The 18,923-nt window shown below is 34.2% G+C and overlaps 2 protein-coding genes across 2 annotated transcripts in view; one reads left to right on the forward strand and one right to left on the reverse strand.

The window, feature by feature from the left end:
* Positions 1-16,159, forward strand: part of LOC131852949 (peroxisomal leader peptide-processing protease-like) — a 29,108-nt gene extending 12,949 nt beyond the window's left edge. Inside the window, exons 4-11 of the mRNA XM_059203705.1 lie at positions 4,241-4,344; positions 5,172-5,299; positions 6,289-6,455; positions 7,246-7,352; positions 8,518-8,686; positions 9,554-9,695; positions 12,899-13,062; positions 16,041-16,159. Of these exons, the coding sequence (XP_059059688.1) occupies positions 4,241-4,344; positions 5,172-5,299; positions 6,289-6,455; positions 7,246-7,352; positions 8,518-8,686; positions 9,554-9,695; positions 12,899-13,062; positions 16,041-16,126 (1,067 nt within the window). The 3' untranslated portion in view covers positions 16,127-16,159. The remainder of the gene's footprint in view (positions 1-4,240; positions 4,345-5,171; positions 5,300-6,288; positions 6,456-7,245; positions 7,353-8,517; positions 8,687-9,553; positions 9,696-12,898; positions 13,063-16,040) is intronic.
* On the reverse strand, positions 701-3,249 carry LOC131852946 (uncharacterized). Its single transcript, XM_059203701.1, has 5 exons — positions 3,155-3,249; positions 2,819-2,922; positions 2,202-2,311; positions 1,133-1,339; positions 701-901 (listed from the first exon to the last, which is right to left on the reverse strand). Exons 1-5 carry the CDS (start codon positions 3,233-3,235, stop codon positions 867-869), a joined length of 537 nt encoding a protein of 178 aa, XP_059059684.1. The 5' UTR covers positions 3,236-3,249; the 3' UTR covers positions 701-866.
* Positions 16,160-18,923: the final 2,764 nt, after the last annotated feature.

Consider the following 18,923-nt stretch of genomic DNA (forward strand, 5'->3'; position numbering starts at 1 on the left):
AACACATAATAATAACAGGCTATAAATTTTAAGCGAGTGAAATCGTGGGCACAGCTAGTTAGTACATAAATTATATAAACTAAATATTATAAACTATAATTTTATGAATAATTATGTAATTACAATAGTAAATATCTATTGTATTAACTCTAATTTCACGCAATACGTCATTTTAGTAAACGTGAAAGTTCTTGTAAGGTTTGACCAGGTAACAAAGGTGTAAAAAAAATCATATCGAATTCGTTATTTTAAGATGCTGCATTTTTTCACATATTGCTCGTAACAGTATTATAGCTCTGCTCGTTGCCAACACATAACCCCCTAAACTATATAGAAATAAACTTACGTCATTTTAATAACGAATTTGATATGATTTTTTTTACACCTTTGTTACCCAATATACGGTTTCAATGAGTCTGGTAGGAAGGAACTAAGAAAACTGTCTGACAATTTAGGAAACTCAGTTTGAGAGAACTCTCAATAATATATATAAATTTATATTAAAATGACGTAAGTTTATTTCTAAAATAGTATAGTTTAGAGGGGTCCGGCGGGGGCTGGAACCACATTAAGTGTCTGGCAATGAGCAAAGCAAGTTATAATAATGCTACGAACAATATATGAAAATATGGAGTTTCTTAAAATAACGAATTTGATATGATTTTTTTTACACCTTTGTTACCTGGTACCTGCTAAAGGAACCACGATCCAGGTTTCATGTTTGGGGATCGTTCTTACCTGTGTTGGGGACACACATACAAGAACTTTCACGTTTACTAAAATGACGTATGTCTGGCCGTCGTGGGCTCTTGGGCTATAAAGACTACAACGAAACAAGAAGTAAGTACGTGCTGTATTTATTTGGGTTACTTTTCTTTCTGACCGCATGTGTGACGCATTTCTGTGAATACAAAATAAATTTATATAAATTTAAATTAACATACATTAGATTTAACATTAAATAACAGAAACAAAAGAATTATAGTAGACACATTAAAAAAATTAACAGTTGCCTAAAATATGGTATTACACGCAAAAGAATGCTACTAAATTAGTATCGACCCAACCCGGTAGTAAATCCATTGAATTTGAGACATGAAAACATAGTTTAATTGTAATAAAAGCAAATTACCATCTCTGGGATCTGCGACCAATGTGTAATCCCACCTCCAAGACCTAACACTGTTCATATGTGACGGCGGATTTGGGAACAACTCGTAGCAATTGTCGATAGAGTCCTTCTTTATCATGCCTATAACACCCAGCGCGAGTCCACCCAGGAGTACTGCGTGCTTACTACCTAAATATGCAGCCACTATAGGCCCACACGAAAAACCACCTGAAATATTTTTGGATACAAATAACAAATATTTATATTAAGTGGGGAGATATTTATTCTCTATAAATTTTAATAAAGGTTTGCACATTTTTTTGCTTTCTTTCTTTCTTATTACTGCACTACAACTCTTATCAATAATGCCTAAAAGTTAACTGGGTGCCATACGGTACTAGCTCGACTATTGCACAAGATTTATAGTTCAAGAAAAAATAAAAAAAATATTCATAACCATCATAATAAGAAAGAAATACAAGATTCTAATGTACAAATATATGTACATATTTAACTAGCGGAGCTGGATGTAGTACTGCTCAGCAAAATAACGCCATCTATCCGGTCAAAAGGTATTTTGAAACTATTTAGCTGTTAGGTAACATATATATTTATATATTGCGTATAATAGAATATTGTAAATAGGAAATATAAATAGATAAATAGGATTCTAAGAATATATACAAACTAACTTCAGTTTCTATTTTAGACTTTACTAATTTTGGAGATATCACAAAAAGTAGTCTGTCTGTCGCTATCCCAAGCGTTAAGAATTCCCCAAAATTTCATGATGATTAATTAAGCTGCAATAATGTCACAGTATTTACTCAATTTTAGACCGAAAACGGAATAGATTAACTGTATGACAGATGATATGGTAAGAAGTAAATAACGAGATTACAGCGAACAGAGATGAATGGAAGAGAAAAACATATTACGCCGACCACAAATAAATGCGATAAGGAAGAAACAGATGATGATTTACTCAATTTTAGTGTTGATTATACCTTTAAATTTTAAATTATATCTTATATTGTAATTCTATTATTATAAGCATTGCTATTCCAGTTATATAAAAAAGTAAATTAACCAATAAAATAATTCCAAACATCGTCTACGTCGCGCGCTTTCTGCACTCCATTAGCTACAGCTGCGAAGGTCGCACCTATGAGTCCAAGAGGCACTGTGTGGTACATATACCTGAAAAGTTAAGAAAATAATAATAATTCAGAACAATTTACACAGCGCCAATACATTAGGAAGAACTAATATTGTTAAATAAAAACAGGGGTTGATAATAAAAGGGTGAAAATTAGACTATGTGTGTTTTCAATGCTAAATCATATAATAAAATAAAAATAAAATAACTATTGTCTAAAAAGAAATTTTGGGGGGTGGGTCACATTTATCATTGAGGGCTATGAAAAATGGATAGTAGCCGATTACCAGACCTACTGAATATGCATATAAAATTGCATAAAAATCCGTCTATAAAACTTCGTCTAGAATCACTATCTTTAAAAAAAAAACGCTTCAAAATCAGTTGCGTAGTTTTAAAGATTCAAGCATACATAGGGACGGACATACTCAAGCCGTTTCGGAGGAGTATAGTAACTAACATTGTGACACGAGAATTATATATAATTATATATAAGATAAGATAAGCGTACTAACATTTAGATTAATATTTAGACCGCAACAACACACCTTTTCAATATCGGTCCGAAACCAACTGCGTGCGAGTACATCATGACGTCATAGGTGGACATTATAAGCCCTGTGATAATGCCGTAACGACTTGTCACCATTACCTAGAAAAACAAAAAGACACTGCGCTGAATAATGTAAATATGTAAATTTAATGATGCATTAATAGAGTCCTTATAAACACATGAGTGTTTATTATAATTAGGTATGGACCTAATTATATTTATTTAAGATATAAAGGGGTCCAAAAACGCTACTTTACAAGAATCTTCTAAGTTTAATAAGCTTAAGTTTTGAGGGCGTAAGGACGAAGGGAATTTAAGAAAATATACTTACCTTTTTTAGAATATCGCATCCATCAGGGGTATCATAGTATCTGTAATAGTTACGGGTGTCAGTACCGCATTCACGTGGCATGATCACAAGGCTAATGACAATTTATTAATTTCTTAATAGTTTTTAATATATGACATTTACAATTTTTTTTTCTCTATTAAATTACTTGTTGCACGCCTGCCAGTGTCCACTCATATTTTTAAAAACTCCAATTTACTTGTAAACATGTGATTACACTATGGGTATGAATGATATCAAATAAATAATAATATTATTGTAAATAAGATACTTACCTATATAATGCTAAATAAATGTATTTATTATTGTGTACATACAATATCTGTGAGGGAAGTTACCTCCGAACTTCTCTCTTTGACAGAGTTCCCAGTTGTGTACAAGTAAATAACGAAGAATAGCAGATAAACAAAAATATATTTCCGAACAAGATAAAATTATATAGATACATTATACGGATACTTGAATATGAAGGCAGACAAGATGACAAAATACTTTCTTTTCAAATATTCAAACATACTTCGTCTGCTAGTTATCGATTACAAACATCGTTCTAACAATATCAGTACATGAATTCGTGAATTTGCTAATAGGTTGAGTGATCTGACTTCATCCACCACTGGTACGCCTCCAGGGTATAACTTTAACGAATCCTTTATTTCTCGACATAAAAGTTAAGAGTCAGATTTATAACAAAAATAGTCTGTCAACTGTCATCACCAAACATAGTCTGGGCGACCCCGACATAGAGTGGTCGTGGTATTATTAAAGAGCTCTCGATATTTGGACGCTGTTACAAACGTCCTGGTCAAGAGAGATGGCGCTGAATGTAAATAATTATTACGCAAACAAATCTGTCTACCCGCTTTCTTGGTCTATTTCTACATCACCACTTCTACTGGAAAACACTTTATAGTCACGACAAAACACACGCACTGTATCACTTCGACTTTTTAAGCATTACACTTATATTTAAGTATATCTAACACTGGATTCATAAAAAATATCATAGTGAATATTTCGTTTATATAATGTATACAAATTATAAACAATCTTATATTTTTTTTTCAGGATTAAAAACATTAAGGCCTCTATCAGAGCTGTTAGACTTGGTGAAGCCACCTCCTGAACGAGGGGCTCCTGTAGAAGTACATTCTACACCATTTGGTTGTGAAGTAAGCTATTGAATTTTTATGTTTTAGTTACGTTGCTTAAATAATTAAACTGTTATTAGAATTAAGGGGTTTGTGTGGGGTGAAAGTTGCGCCAGTCATAGACAAGTTGCAAGATAACAGATTGAGCTGGTATGTCCATGTTTTGCTGAGGAACGAGGATCATGTCTTATGGAAAGTGTATAATATGAACGTGGATGGATGGAATGGAAGAGGACGCCGTACAAAAAGATGGATGAATTGTGTGAAAGATGATATGAATAAATGAAGAGTGTGCTCAGATATGACGGCCGATAGAGATCAGTGCAAGAGAAGGACATACTGCGCCGAATTAAAGGGATTGGAATCCTTTCATGCATCATACCTGTGACCTGTTATATTAGTAAATATATCTAATAGTATCTAGTCCCACGCTAAACTGAGCTTGTGTTATGGGTACTATACAACTGATATAAATACTTAGGTATTTTTTTTTTATAAATACATACATAATATACATAGAAAACATCAGAGGGATACAAACATTTATACTCCTGAATACAAATGTTTGTACTGTGTGAGGAATCGACCCGCGACCATTGGAAGTAAAGCGGTGTGCTAAATATTATGCACATTGATTTTAGAATAAGAAGTGTATTTCAGCACATATAAAATTAGTGTTCCTGTTGTTAAGTAACAGATATGTGTAACGTGCAACTGTCATGGAAACAAGATTATATAAATATTTCTATATATGATGATTTGTGGATATATACCACTGTATATCTCCATCACTAAACCGCTAGACCATAAGGGCCGTCATATATTTATTTACAAAAAATGCATTGCAGGTATTTCTCAATGGTGTGACAAGAGGTTCCGTCTGCGGCGTGGTAGGTAAGAAGCCATCACTTCTACTCACCGACGCTGCAACAGCCTTGGGTTCTGAAGGCGGGCCTGTTTTTAACGAAGGACCTACGTAAGTGGCTAGTATACTATTAGTTTTTTATTATATATTCTTTATAACACTTAATACATTATTTAGGTATGTTCATTAGAAATAAGGTACAACGGAACACTTATCTCTAAAAGAGATCTCTTCCAGTCCAATATAGCGTGGCAGGAGAAGTGTCGAGTCGACAGTCGAAGAGTCGACAGGGTCGAAATGTACAAATAATAATTTATTAAAAATGTCATATTCATCCAGGATTTTTTTTGCGCATTGTTATATGTTTTTAATGCCATTGAGCTATAGACTGTGTATTAGAATAAATATTTACCTAACCTAACCTAACCATAGACTATTGACTACAAAATCTGCATAAATGAAGTAGGTAAAAATTCCTTCAAACAAGAATTAAAATTTAAAAATTCTTATTGTTATTATATGTGCAAATTAACACAGCCTTTATGTTATCCAACTTACTAGTTGAAAGATTACAACTATTCCAAAAATAGAATAAATGACAACAGTGTTTTCCTAAATAAAGAATGACGGCGAAGAATTGATGAATAAAGACCACAAATGTTCTATCTTACCTTTTGAGTTTGTTTATCTGAATTTTATTAGATCAGATTTAATTAGGATAGTATCATATTATCAGCCCTAATTTATCTGATCTGATAAAATTCCATTCCTGCTTAATCCGTCGTGCAATTTCCCAGACTTGCCTTAGGCGAATGCACTTTGTGCTATGCCATAATAAAAAATTGGAACGTTCAAAATTTCAATATGATATAAGAACTTTTTTCGTCATAAAGACTATGACGAAAAAACATATTTATTTATTATTAAAAATAAAAATGACTGACAATTAAAATTTTTAATGTGACTGTGCTAAAAAGCAAGATAGCTTTATGCTTTATATAAAATAAATTAAGAACATCAAAAACACACAGACATGGCTGTATGGGCGTAGTTCCCTTTGCCTTTAATTTTAAGGAGAAAACAAATCTCTTCTGTTTTAGAAAGGAGTTGATAGGCACCGTTGTATGCAGTGTGTCATGGTGGCGCGGAGAATGGGTGGGTCTAACCTTGGTGGCACCCCTAGGCTCAGTGCTCTCTGCGAAACTGAGAGTAGCACCTCCCAGCGTGCCCCGGTCGCAACCTACGCACCCCCACACACAAATATTAGGTGAGATAGAGAAACATGTAAGTGGTTTTTTTATGCTACGATGGTGGCAAACAAGCAGCAGCCTATACAGCCTATCTGATGGTATTTACCATCTGATAATATCCATAGTCCATAGGCTATGGTAACTAAAAGATTACTGTAGCCTGACTCCTGTAGAAGAGATCCATAAATAATTGGACTATGGTACACACAGTAGACATTTATCACTCTCATAGTTGATGCAAGAGGAAGAAATAATGTCTACAACAGATTTTAAATAAGTTTTTTGAGGCATTCATAAATCAAGTCAAGGATGAAATTACGGGATAAGAGGCATTACTTCTTAGTCTTCTAGAATGGCAACGCATGAGTGGTATCGCTCATGCGATGATTTGGTTACACAGTGTTCATCTTATATATATATATATAATTCTCGTGTCATAATTTTAGTTACCATCCTCCTCCGAAACTGCTTAACCGATTTATTCAATAGTAGGCCTGAGAATCGGCTTCTATCTACTTTTCATACCCCTAAGTGATAAGGATTGCCCATCCCTGACACTTTATTTTATGGATAAATTTATTTTTTAATTTTTTATAGTGTTTGGAGGATTATAAGATGAGCATGAGGTCAGGTCAGTTAGGCCATCGTTTGTCACGATTCATCAGGAATTTATCACAACGGTTTCCTGGAATGGCCTGGAGGTGAACCTCAGATGGTACATTGCTGGTAGTTGGTTCATTACTCCCCATTACTAATAATAAGGGGGTAGGGAACCCCCCTGTCTAATATATTGTGTTCATTGGACAGGTCAAGTGGACACGTCGGTGGCGCTGGTGCGCTGCGGTATAGCTTGGGGCGCCAGTCTGTACCTGGGCGGAGGATTCTTTCTTACCTGCGCACACGTCGTCAATAACGTAACTACTATTAGGAAACTCTACTTTTTAATCTGATTAATATTATAAACGCAATTTGTATATGTGGATGGATGTTTTTGGCTGATGATTTATTGTTGTTATCCTGGAAACCATCCTGGTAAATTGTCATTTTCTAAGATGGGCTAACTGACCTGAATTCATACTCATTTTATCATCCTCCACTGATGCCCTGCCAGCGTAGGTACGCATCATTCCATCATCATCCATAAAAAAGTAGTTATGCATATAATCTGTATTATTAACCGAAACACCTTATAGAGCGAGCAATGTGACGACTGATATAAGGATACTTACCTTAGTGTCTCCACGCAGACGACTTATTACAAAGTCTACTTCTAATTTAATTCAGTTTGTATTAATATAAAAAAAATTAAAATGTTATACTGAACAACATTTAATAATTCCTTTTTTCCGTTCCTGATGAATAACAGAATAAAAAATTCCTTATAGTGAGTTTATTTGAGTAAAGATTACGGTAGGGAAAAATGTTAATACAAAAAACTTGACGTTCAAGGTTTTTGTATTAATTCATTCATTCATTCATAATTTAAGAGCTACGCTCTTGTCGGTGGAGCTCTTGCCACTTTCCGCGATCTTTCATCATGCTCTTTAATTCTTGATACGACACGACTCCCATTTTGTCCTCAATTTGTTTGATGTAGCTATTCCTTGGTCTTCCCCTCCCCCTCTTTTCTTCTATTTTCCCCTCAATAATAATTTTCATGAAATCATCGTGCCGTATCAAGTGTCCTAACATTTTTCCTCGTCTATTTTCTATTGTTTTCAATATCTGCCTTTTTTCTTTTACCCTGTATAGTACTTCTTTGTATTAATATTTGGCTAAAATGTTTTACAAAAATAAATTATTTCTGATTTGATTTGTTTTTTTTAATACTCTGATACTATTGGCCGCAGCTGGTCTTTACAGCTTCACTAGACGATAGGGGACGAGTGCAGATGGCACTCCAAACCCAAGGAAGAACTTATGGATCGGCTGAAGGCCTACTCCTGCCTTGGGGTTCGAACTTCGGCTCAGGCCGTCGTAACTTTGATGGAATGTTTCAATTGGACGGGGTAGGGGAAATTCATTTGATTATTTCTGTTTCAATTGTAATAATTTCATTTAATTCTGTTGTGTGTCTAGTATGCATCGAACAAAGTATCTCTGTACTGCGCGGGAACACGTAACGCTGCAATCGTGCGCTACAAAACGAGAACGGATCGCGCTTATGACCTGGCGCTGCTCTATTCCAACCCTGAATACTGGACGCACCTTCAACCCGCTACCTTCGCACGCGAGGCTGCTGAAAAAGGTAACAGCCACCTGTCCGTTTAACAATCCCTAAAGTAGAGATGATTGTTAGTAATATAGACTGTTGACCTCATCGCTAGCAATGTACCATGACAAGTTGACTTTCATGCGGTTCCCTCTGGAAACCGTCGTTATAAATTGGTGGCGAATTTGTCACAATGGGCTAACTGACCTCATGTTGGCCTCCACGCGGCTCCCCTTGGCAATCTAGATACATTGCTTGTGCATTTGTAACGATGGGATAACTGATCTCACCCCATGCTCATCTTACCATCCTCCACTGGTAGCTTACACCGATACCGGTCCTGCTCGCGTATTAGCGCACCTGCCTGCACCATTCCATTATCATATATTAAAAAAAAATCTAAATCGTTACTCATTCGTGTAGCGTGGTCTGGTGGTGCTTTTTTTTCTATTAATTAAAAAAGTACATTCGTGTATTTTCATAAATTGAATTCTGAGTTAGTTATTTGAATAAATAACCATGGACATTTAACACAGCGCCATCCAGTCCCACAGTAGCACAGTAGCAGAGCTTGTGATATGGGTACTAGACAACTAATATAAATACACCGATACAAACAATCATACCATACTCATGAATACAGATATTTACACCGCCGAGACCGTCATTACGTATTTATTTTAATTTCAGTGCAATTATAGTAGATTTGGCGAACTTAACACTTTGCGGCTTTTCTATTCCATTCTATGCTTTATTAAAAATTCAAAATTCTTTATTAATAGTACCTCAATTTTTAGTACGTACACTGCTGTTGAAGACTCCTTTTAAGCATAGAGATGCCTGTGCCAAAAGGCTCCACTCTTACATAGCTTATATCATAACTTTTATTGACCTTTGTATTAGGTGAGCCGGTGATAGCTGCAGGATACCCTTACTTCAATGAGCAGCACTTGGAACACCTGCGTCCGACGGTGACCGCCGGCCACGTCAACAACGTCTCACCATCCATGCTCCAGACGTCATGCTGCGTGCAGTCAGGCTTCAGGTATATATATGTTTAATTCTTTGATATTTAGAGACTTATGTACAAATTAAAACACATGCCAGTCCCACTGTACCCTAAACCTAATTGCTACATCACTTCACCAGTGAGCAAATTGCCTCCGCACCATTCGAAGAGGTGTAATATTTATCCCATCAAAAACATAAATGTGAAATGATAGCCGAGTTTAATATTATGATATATGGCTTGATTGTTGACTTCTACGACAAAAGAGATGAGATCTAAATGGGTGCCAAGTTCAATGGTCTGTCCTGAAATGTATTTATAACAATATAAAATATCATTTCTTCTTATAACTTACGATAATATACTGTAGCCTAAGGTCTAACTTGGCCAGTTCTCATATACCAATTATTACTTTCGATTGCTAGTTACTATTAATATTAAAATAGGAACCGACAAGTAACATGTTTAGAACTTGCGAAGGCTACAGTATATTTCGTATATGAAAACTAGCCAAGTTAGACCTTAGGCTACAGTATATTATCCTAAGTTATAAGAAGAAATGATATTTTATATTGTTATAAATACATTTCAGGACAGACCATTGAACTTGGCACCCATTTAGATCTCATCTCTTTTGTCGTAGAAGTCAACAATCAAGCCATATATCATAATATTAAACTCGGCTATCATTTCACATTTATGTTTTTGATGGGATATCATTACTTTTTGTACATAAATTATACGAGGTACTTATTTATAACTAAATTAATACCAAATTATTTTTGATAAATTACTGTATTTTCGTATATTTACGGGGTATAATTGTCTTTTTTTTGTGTTATTTTCTATATTTTCTTGTAACTTTTAAATGTTCAAGTGCAATGCCAATTCAGTATCAGGAATTTTTGGGCAAATCGGGGCGGTATAACGTCCACAGATGGTTGTACTCTACAATAGAGCTCTCGTGACTTGGATCTAAATTGTTAAGACGTACTCCATCTAAGGTTTTAACTCTGGAGAGTCCAACGTAAACCTGCTCTTTATTAAATATAGAGGAGGCTATGTTGAGAAGAGGACTGCCAAAACTAAGGCCTTGTGATTTGTGGATAGTAATAGCATATGTTAAGCAAATACGGAATTGTTCTCTATCAACATATACATTATTTAATATCTGAAACTTCGTATTGACACGTTATAGTTCGTAAAGACGATTATGTAACAAATTGACTGTTATCTATTGAATTCTCAAGAAAACAATTTGTTACCAATAAGTTCTCATTCTCGAGTTAACTGTACATTCCTACTTATAACTATACTAAAATTGTTATTAATTTTTGGTTTAAACTATTGTCTATACCATACGTATTTACTAAAATAATGTAATAATAATATAATCACAAATATATAAGTATAATTTAAGAAAGCTATAAATTTCGTAGCATAAATCGCAACCTTATAGGTTAGATATCCAGAAACAAAACATTGAGTTTTATCGCACCGCTCCCACACCGCGCCGCCGCGGCGCCCTATACCGAAATGCCTATTATTTAATAATTATTTATAAAAATAATGATTTTACACTATCGATGTGCGCTAAATATTGAAACAATAATTAATACCAAATCTCAGTTAATACCATAATAAATACGAAATTCGACTATACTCCTAGTTATAAGTACGAGTATATTTTAGACAGAATCTAAATTATAGCAACTAGTGTTTACCGCTCAATGCAATATTTGAAGTTTGCTAGTTATCGACACTGATGTGAAGGGGTCAACGTAAATTGGTAATGATCGACGTTTTCATACAATATTACTTTCGGTCCAGTACAAGATGATATTTTTCGCCATGGATCAATGTCAATTGGTGCCTATCGACGTTTTCATAGAATTTTAGTATTCGTCCAGTATAAGTTGAAATATAATCAATTAAAGTGAAAAATTGTAGTAAAATGATAACAATTTACCAGTTTCAGATTTTTTCCTTTATATTCACCTAATTACCTATCTGCATACCAAATTTGAACTTCCTAGGTCATCTGGAAGTGGGTTATAATTTTGATCTATAGTTGATCAGTGATAAAAATGACGATTTTTGGACATTAATATCTAAATAACCGTTTGAGATATGTTTATGAAATTTGGAACACATATTTATCTCGCAAGTCTCAATATATGAACCAAATTTGACAGGTTTGTGTGAAAGAGTTTTTGAGTTATGAGGGGGTCAAAAGTGGCTCCAAATGGTTCGTGTAAATATACACACGGTGCTGCAAGCCAGTTTACTTGAAACTCGGCTTGACACGCTGCCGCGTGTCTAGATTTTATTTATACTCTTTATTGCACCAGATAGAGAAAATAATGAAAATAATTACATAAACTGATACAAACTGATATAAACATACATATATTTAATAGTGAGAAACGTCAGAACGAATGAACAAAAGAATGGAACAAAGCAAACAAAATGAACTTGAAGGAAACAAAATGGAATTTGACAGAGACTTTGAAAGTGGCAAGGGAGTGAGTTAACCTTCTTTAACCTGACGACATGGATAAAAAAGGATTTAGAATAGAAGGAAGTGGAATGAGTGGGGGATCTGAGAAAACGTACATTATCTTATGGATGATAATGGAATGGTGCGCCCGCCTGCGCTAACGGTATGCGCCGCCGGGGCACAAGTCGAGGATAATAAGATGAGACGTGAGGTCAGCTTAGTTAACCCATCGTAGTAAATAAGAATAGGAGTATATTTGTTACATATTCACCGCTAACTGATCTTAAAGAAATGTTATATTGGAAGAACAAAGGCTATATTTTATCTTGAAAAAGACCACAATGACGTCGCTGTAATCAGCTAATTATTTAGGTTTTTAATTGTGTGTTGTTGTATGAATATATACAAAAATTATATTATTATATATATATTCTTATTATTATTTACTGTATAGTAGGTATATATTTATTTTTATGTAAGTACTATATATTTATACGTTAAGTAAAATTATAGGTTTGTCCTTTCTCACCACGACCCATCAGCCGCTTTCTGTTCTTACCTAATGATTAGCTGGTAGAGAATGCCATATGGCATTCATCACCATTATTTCGGCCCGGAAGACGTGCACTGCTGAATGAAGGCCATATGGCATTAAGATCACCAAATTGTACATTTTTATAAGTGCAATAAAGAATCAGTAAATAAAAAAACATTATTAAATTGTATATTATGTCCTTAGCGGAGGTCCAATATTTCGCGTGTCATCCGAGTCAACAATAGAAGTGCTAGCAGTGGTTGTAAGCAATGCGAAGACTCATACCGGCGCCTGCTACCCATATATCAATATGGCGGTACCTGTCAGGGCATTCATGCATTTGATACAAGACTTCATACAGAATAAAGGTATAGTTTTTAGCATATTAACACTTTAGTAACCACATATCCGACATGCGCGACAACGTCGCCCGAGGCACGTTATTATTGATCTCATGACCCCATAGCGGCAGTTAATATCTCTACAGGTCCACCCGTTTCATCCCTATCACGGTGTCTTCGCCGGCGAGGACGGTGTCGTGTGTCACCGTCCTCGCCGGCGAAGACGACGACCTCAACCAAACCATACCGCTCAATCAACCAGGCGCTCCGCTGCCCCCGGTCGCCCCTCCAATCGATCCTCCGTCCAATTCAAACGGAGATCGAAATTACGACGACCTGAATCGGAATTCTAACCTCTAGCTGTGCCCTCAAACTAAAGTCTAATCTTTCAGGCGGGAGTTGACCTTCAGCCGCTCCATAAGTCCTTCCGTGAGTTTGGAGTGCCATCTGCACTTGCCCCCTATCGTCCGGCGAAGCTGCTGCGGCCAACAGCATTAGAGTGGTGTACAAAAAAACTTTAGTAACCTATGACGAGTTAACTCGTCTTTTCATAAACGATTTAACTCATCATTGCTCTTGATAATGATAATAATGTGTTACAGGACGGATATGGAGATATTCAGTGGATATACAGCAAAAAATATAATTTACTCTTGATTTCATCAGAGTCCTTCGTAAGACTTGTGTTACTTAGTAATGTATCAGTTATGTTACTTAGCAACAAGAACACTAATTTTAAATCCATCGGATATGCTTTTTATTCTACAATCAATGTTCAAAATACGGTCCCTAATTTAATACACTCTACATTTAAATATCATACATACTACTAGCCGTGACCGCGGTTTCACCCGCATTAAATTTTAATATAAAATATAGGCTATGTGTTATTCTGATGCATAAAGTAAAGTGTCATCAAAATCCGTTCAATAGTTTTTGCGTGAAAGAGTAGCAAACATCCATACTTACAAACTTTCGTGTTTATAATATTATTAAGATTAAAGTATAAAATAATACACATAATAATAAACAATAGTAGCAAAAACCAATTACATATAAAATTAAATCTGTTAAAATACTAATTACTAAGTATGACACAATGTCGTGGATCTGTTTAAAGACAATAAGTAGGTAGGGCGGTTATAGTCAAAGCATGTGCCACTATTATGTCTTGTAAAAGAAACTTCAAAAACATAAATTTGATTTCTTAAATATAGTATTAATATTAGATATTTACATATTTACTTAATTTATAGGTACCAATCGTATTAATTAAAAATACAGTTGAATCCGTTTGTAATGACATCGAAGTGAATCGACAAACGCGTCATACTAAGCGGACGTCGTACAAAGCGTTTTGTGTTTTTTATATAAATATGTATGTACTTAAGTATTTTGATGGAGAGACGTAGTAACTACATGTGTATACATATATATTAAATGATAATAACAATTGCAGGTAATCAGTAGATTATTATACATACAAGTGTATTTACATTAACATGACATCATATAACATGTAATCTGTAATTTTTGCATTTGTTTTTTCATTTTATTGTAAAACCAGATCTATTACTATTGTGTATAAAAGACATCGCTTTGGTCAAAATATCATTTTCAATATTGCTATGAACAAATCGAGATAATAATTCTGGAGATTTTAATGCCTCCTCTGCGGTAGGTAATAGTTCTTCCTCGACTTCCTCTTCCCCATCACTTTCGAGTTGTTCCTTAGAATTAATGTTCTGTACGATATTTTCATTGGTGGGTTCTTCGAATGTGAGGAGAGCGCTATCGATATCAACATAATTTTCCTACATTTCCGGTGCTGCTAGAGAATCTGAATTTACGTTTACTGACCACAAAGATAAAGGGACATCATCTGCTTCATCAAATTCGTGTTTTAATATTTGAATAGTTACACCGTCGTGGCTTTCAATGAATCCTGCATGTTTGAAACAGTTGTTAATGGTACTTTGTGACATTTTATTATTAAAGAATCATGCCGCTCATAATAACTGGTCATAATTTATTAAAAATGGGTCATAATAAGCGACATGTCACTGTAAGGAAAATCATTATATCCTTTTTTTATAAAGAATTTATATGAAAACCAAACTCCGTAGTGTAATTACGTCATAATAAACGGTTGGTTAATGTAGGCGGAATCATAATAAACGGATTCTACTGTATATTGTAGTCGTTATCTCATTCAGAAACTAGATGGCGTTGTAGTCACTGAAGTCTAATTTAACGCAGCAAGCTGCCGACTAACAAGTCAGAACTATATGATAAGATAATAATAATAATATATTGCGGACCGAAGCGGAGTCGTTAGCAATATTTCGAGATTACAATAGCCCTTGTAATCTAGAAATTTTATTACAGTAGGTATTTAAGTAGTAAGTATAAAAGATAAAACGATGTTACCTTAGTGCTTCATATAATATCAACATTATTTTTATTTATAAAAATAAAAGGAATCCTAATGAAACTTGACTTGAAGATATATTCCATAACAAGGACGGACATAGGCTTTCCTTTATCTAAAAACAAAGCAGAATAAGTTGAGTAATGAGTAGTCATATGTAAAGACGGTGATTGCCATTTACGACCAGGTAGCCCACTTGATGCGTTTTTTTTTTCAATCCAATTAAAATTTTAATCTAAACTGTTAGAAAATAAAATATGAACATATTAACGGTCTCACAGACGTAATCCTGCCCGGAAAAGAATCATCACAGAATCCTTTGAAATATACACACAAAATTTTATCCAAATCGGTCCAGCCATTAAAAGGAATTAGGTGACAAACATACGTAGTTATTAATCTTTCTTCATAATACGTTCTTTTATGATTCGGTATTAAAATACATCCTAAGTTATCACCCTTCTATATAAACCCCTATTTTTCAATTGTGATATTAATTTATATGGCAAAACAATGCTTGCCTGGTCAGATAGTTTTGTATATATAATATAAAGATATTTTGTTCATTTCGCAGATGTCAGCAAGTTGTCATCATTAGAAAACAACACAGATGTGATCCAGTCGCAATGGAGGTTACTGCCGTATAGATCTAAAATATAGGACAATTAAAATGTTAAAAAAAAAAATTGTGGGTCAGTCAGAAATTACTGCCACTGGGGTGAAGGAAACGGCGATAACAAAACAAATTTATTCGAGAGACTGAGGTAGACTCCCGCCCCTGGTTGGTTTCATATATACGCAACAGAATGAGATCAATATACTTTTTTAAAGTTGACGAGGTCATTATTTATACATATAGATAATATACAATATACGGTATCCACGTTTTATTTATTTTTATTGAATTTCTAATATTTTGACATGTGTCAACCACTAAGATCACGGGTCAACTGAAGGGTACATGGGAAATATAATTGAATAGAAAGTGTCATGTTCATCTACTTTCACACGTCTTTGTTTGTTGCTACTAAAGAAACCATCTAAAACATTGAAAATCTAAATCGCCGAAATGTCGGTAACTCATTAGAAATAAATAAAACGTGATAAGATTCCTAACTTTATGAGTTGTATAAACTGAGAGCAAGTCAAGTATTGTCACGACAAAATATGACTGACATCTGGGATAATAGTCATGAGAATATGTTAAATTGTATATTATATAATACATATAAATATATATGTATATGTATTATAAAATTCTCGTGTTAGTGTTAGTTGCCAATAGTTGCCATACTTACCGAGGACTTAATAGATTTTGATAATATTGTATATGTAAACTCAGTAGGTCGGAGAATAGATTGTTATCTATTTTTTCTACCCCTAAGTGAAAAGTACCCACCTCCATTATATTTTTTGTTATTATTTGGCATAAATAATTTGTATGTATTTCACAATACAATACAGGAGTAAACAATGTAGATGGCAAAAAGATAATGTAGTGAAATTACACAAAATTAATGAATGCGCGATTTGCCTTCTATTGATTTGAATGATGAAATAGAGATTATCTAACAAGATATTAATATATCTCGTCGGAAGTAATCGCTATTTAGCGATAACGCCGCCCATTGTTACCTCTATATTATAATTATTTTGTTATTATTTTCATATTTAATGTACATATTAATTTATGTAATTACTCTTTCTGTGAGAGGAACAATAAAGTGTTTTTCATTCATTTCATTCATTCACTCGTTAGATAATCTCTATTTACGAATTATATTAAAATATATATAGTTATAATTAATTATAATTATCACTCAATAAGGGTGAAATTGATAAATTTTAAACTTGGCTGGTTATATCGCATTTAGATTATTTCTGTTTACATTTAACATATGGTTGATTTTTGTACAACTATACGATTACTAATTTATCGATTATAATATATATAGGCATAAATGAATTGTTGTATTTATGTTTTTGTATATGATTGAATATATACCTATTTATTTTGTTTCCTGTTTTATTCATCCAATAATCTCTGAGTGTATGTGTAGGTTATTTATATATATATATAATCTAATTAGGTGTTATTTTGCGGAAGTCCATTTCACTACTCGATGGATTTATATTATTTTGTTTAATTCCGCTACAATTAACATGTGTGAGACCACGAATATTCGGTGTGGAAACCTGACCAGTTCTACGACCTACTCCAGTGGCGATCAAATTCCGACCGTTATTGAGTCTACACCCATACCGCGACACGTGTTTCGCCTCTGAATATTTATGTAATATTTAATGTAATGTAACGGTTATTTATATAACTATATCAATATATACTAGGTGGGGGGGAAAGGTGATTGTTAGTAATGTCGACTGATGATCTCATTGCTAGCAATGTACCATGTCAGGTCGACCTCCACGCGGTTCCCCCTGGAAACCATCGTGATAAATTCTTGATGAATTTGTCTCGATGGGCTAACTGACCTGACCTCATGCTCATCTTATCATCGTCCACTGGTGCCCCGCCAGCGTAAACCGTTAGCGCAGGCGGGTGCACCATTCCATTATCATCCGTAAAAAAAAAATATATGCTAGGTATATCTTCTAATAATTACAACAGACTCCTTAATATGGCTGCCACAGTTTTGTGCTTAAAAGGAGGCTTCAACAACTGTATAGATTATTTAATAAAAATTGTATTACCTAACAACTGTATAATATATATTTTTGTACTACGATGGCGGCAATTCAGCGTACTGCCCGTGTGATGGTAACCGGTTACTGTAGTCTCAGGACGCCTAGTACCAGGAACTTCATTTGCGCGTTGCCGATCCTTTTATATGATTTAAATGAGCAACTCTTTGCAAAGTTATGTGTGGGTACAAGTCAATAGCCCTTCTGACTAATTGATAGCCATCCCCTATATACATATACAGCACTACATCTGTTATATTCCTGTATATCTTTACGTAGTACAAAACTAGTCCATTTCGTTCACTTTTATCTTTTAAATTACGCAACCGATTTTAATTGTTATCAGCAATAAGAGTATACCTTAAATAAATATAATCCTTAAGGTATATATAATATGGGCTAATGCTGAATGAATACGATTGTCGTTTTGTAAAGGGTGGCTTTTTACAAAAGCACAATCGTATAGATATTTGTTTGAGATCATTGGATAATTTGAATTGGATGGATTTGAGATCAAAGCGATCACCCAATAAATAAATAGTTGATTTGCTTCGTAAATAGATTTAAAGCAACACCGAATAGATCGAAAAGAATTCGGCAGGATACCCTTTGCAAAGTTCTATGTGTACATGCGGTAAAGAGTGTGCACTGTGCATGTACAGGCATACAAAGCATGCCAGTTGCTAAAGATTTGTACAGAGTAAAATATTGTAATGTCGGTCAAAAGAGTATCTTCCTTATTTTAAAAAGAAAC

The sequence above is a fragment of the Achroia grisella genome, unplaced genomic scaffold (assembly GCF_030625045.1).
Source record: "Achroia grisella isolate CSIRO2021 unplaced genomic scaffold, CSIRO_AGI_Agris_v1 utg869, whole genome shotgun sequence".
In the NCBI taxonomy this organism is placed as follows: Eukaryota; Metazoa; Arthropoda; class Insecta; order Lepidoptera; family Pyralidae; genus Achroia; species Achroia grisella.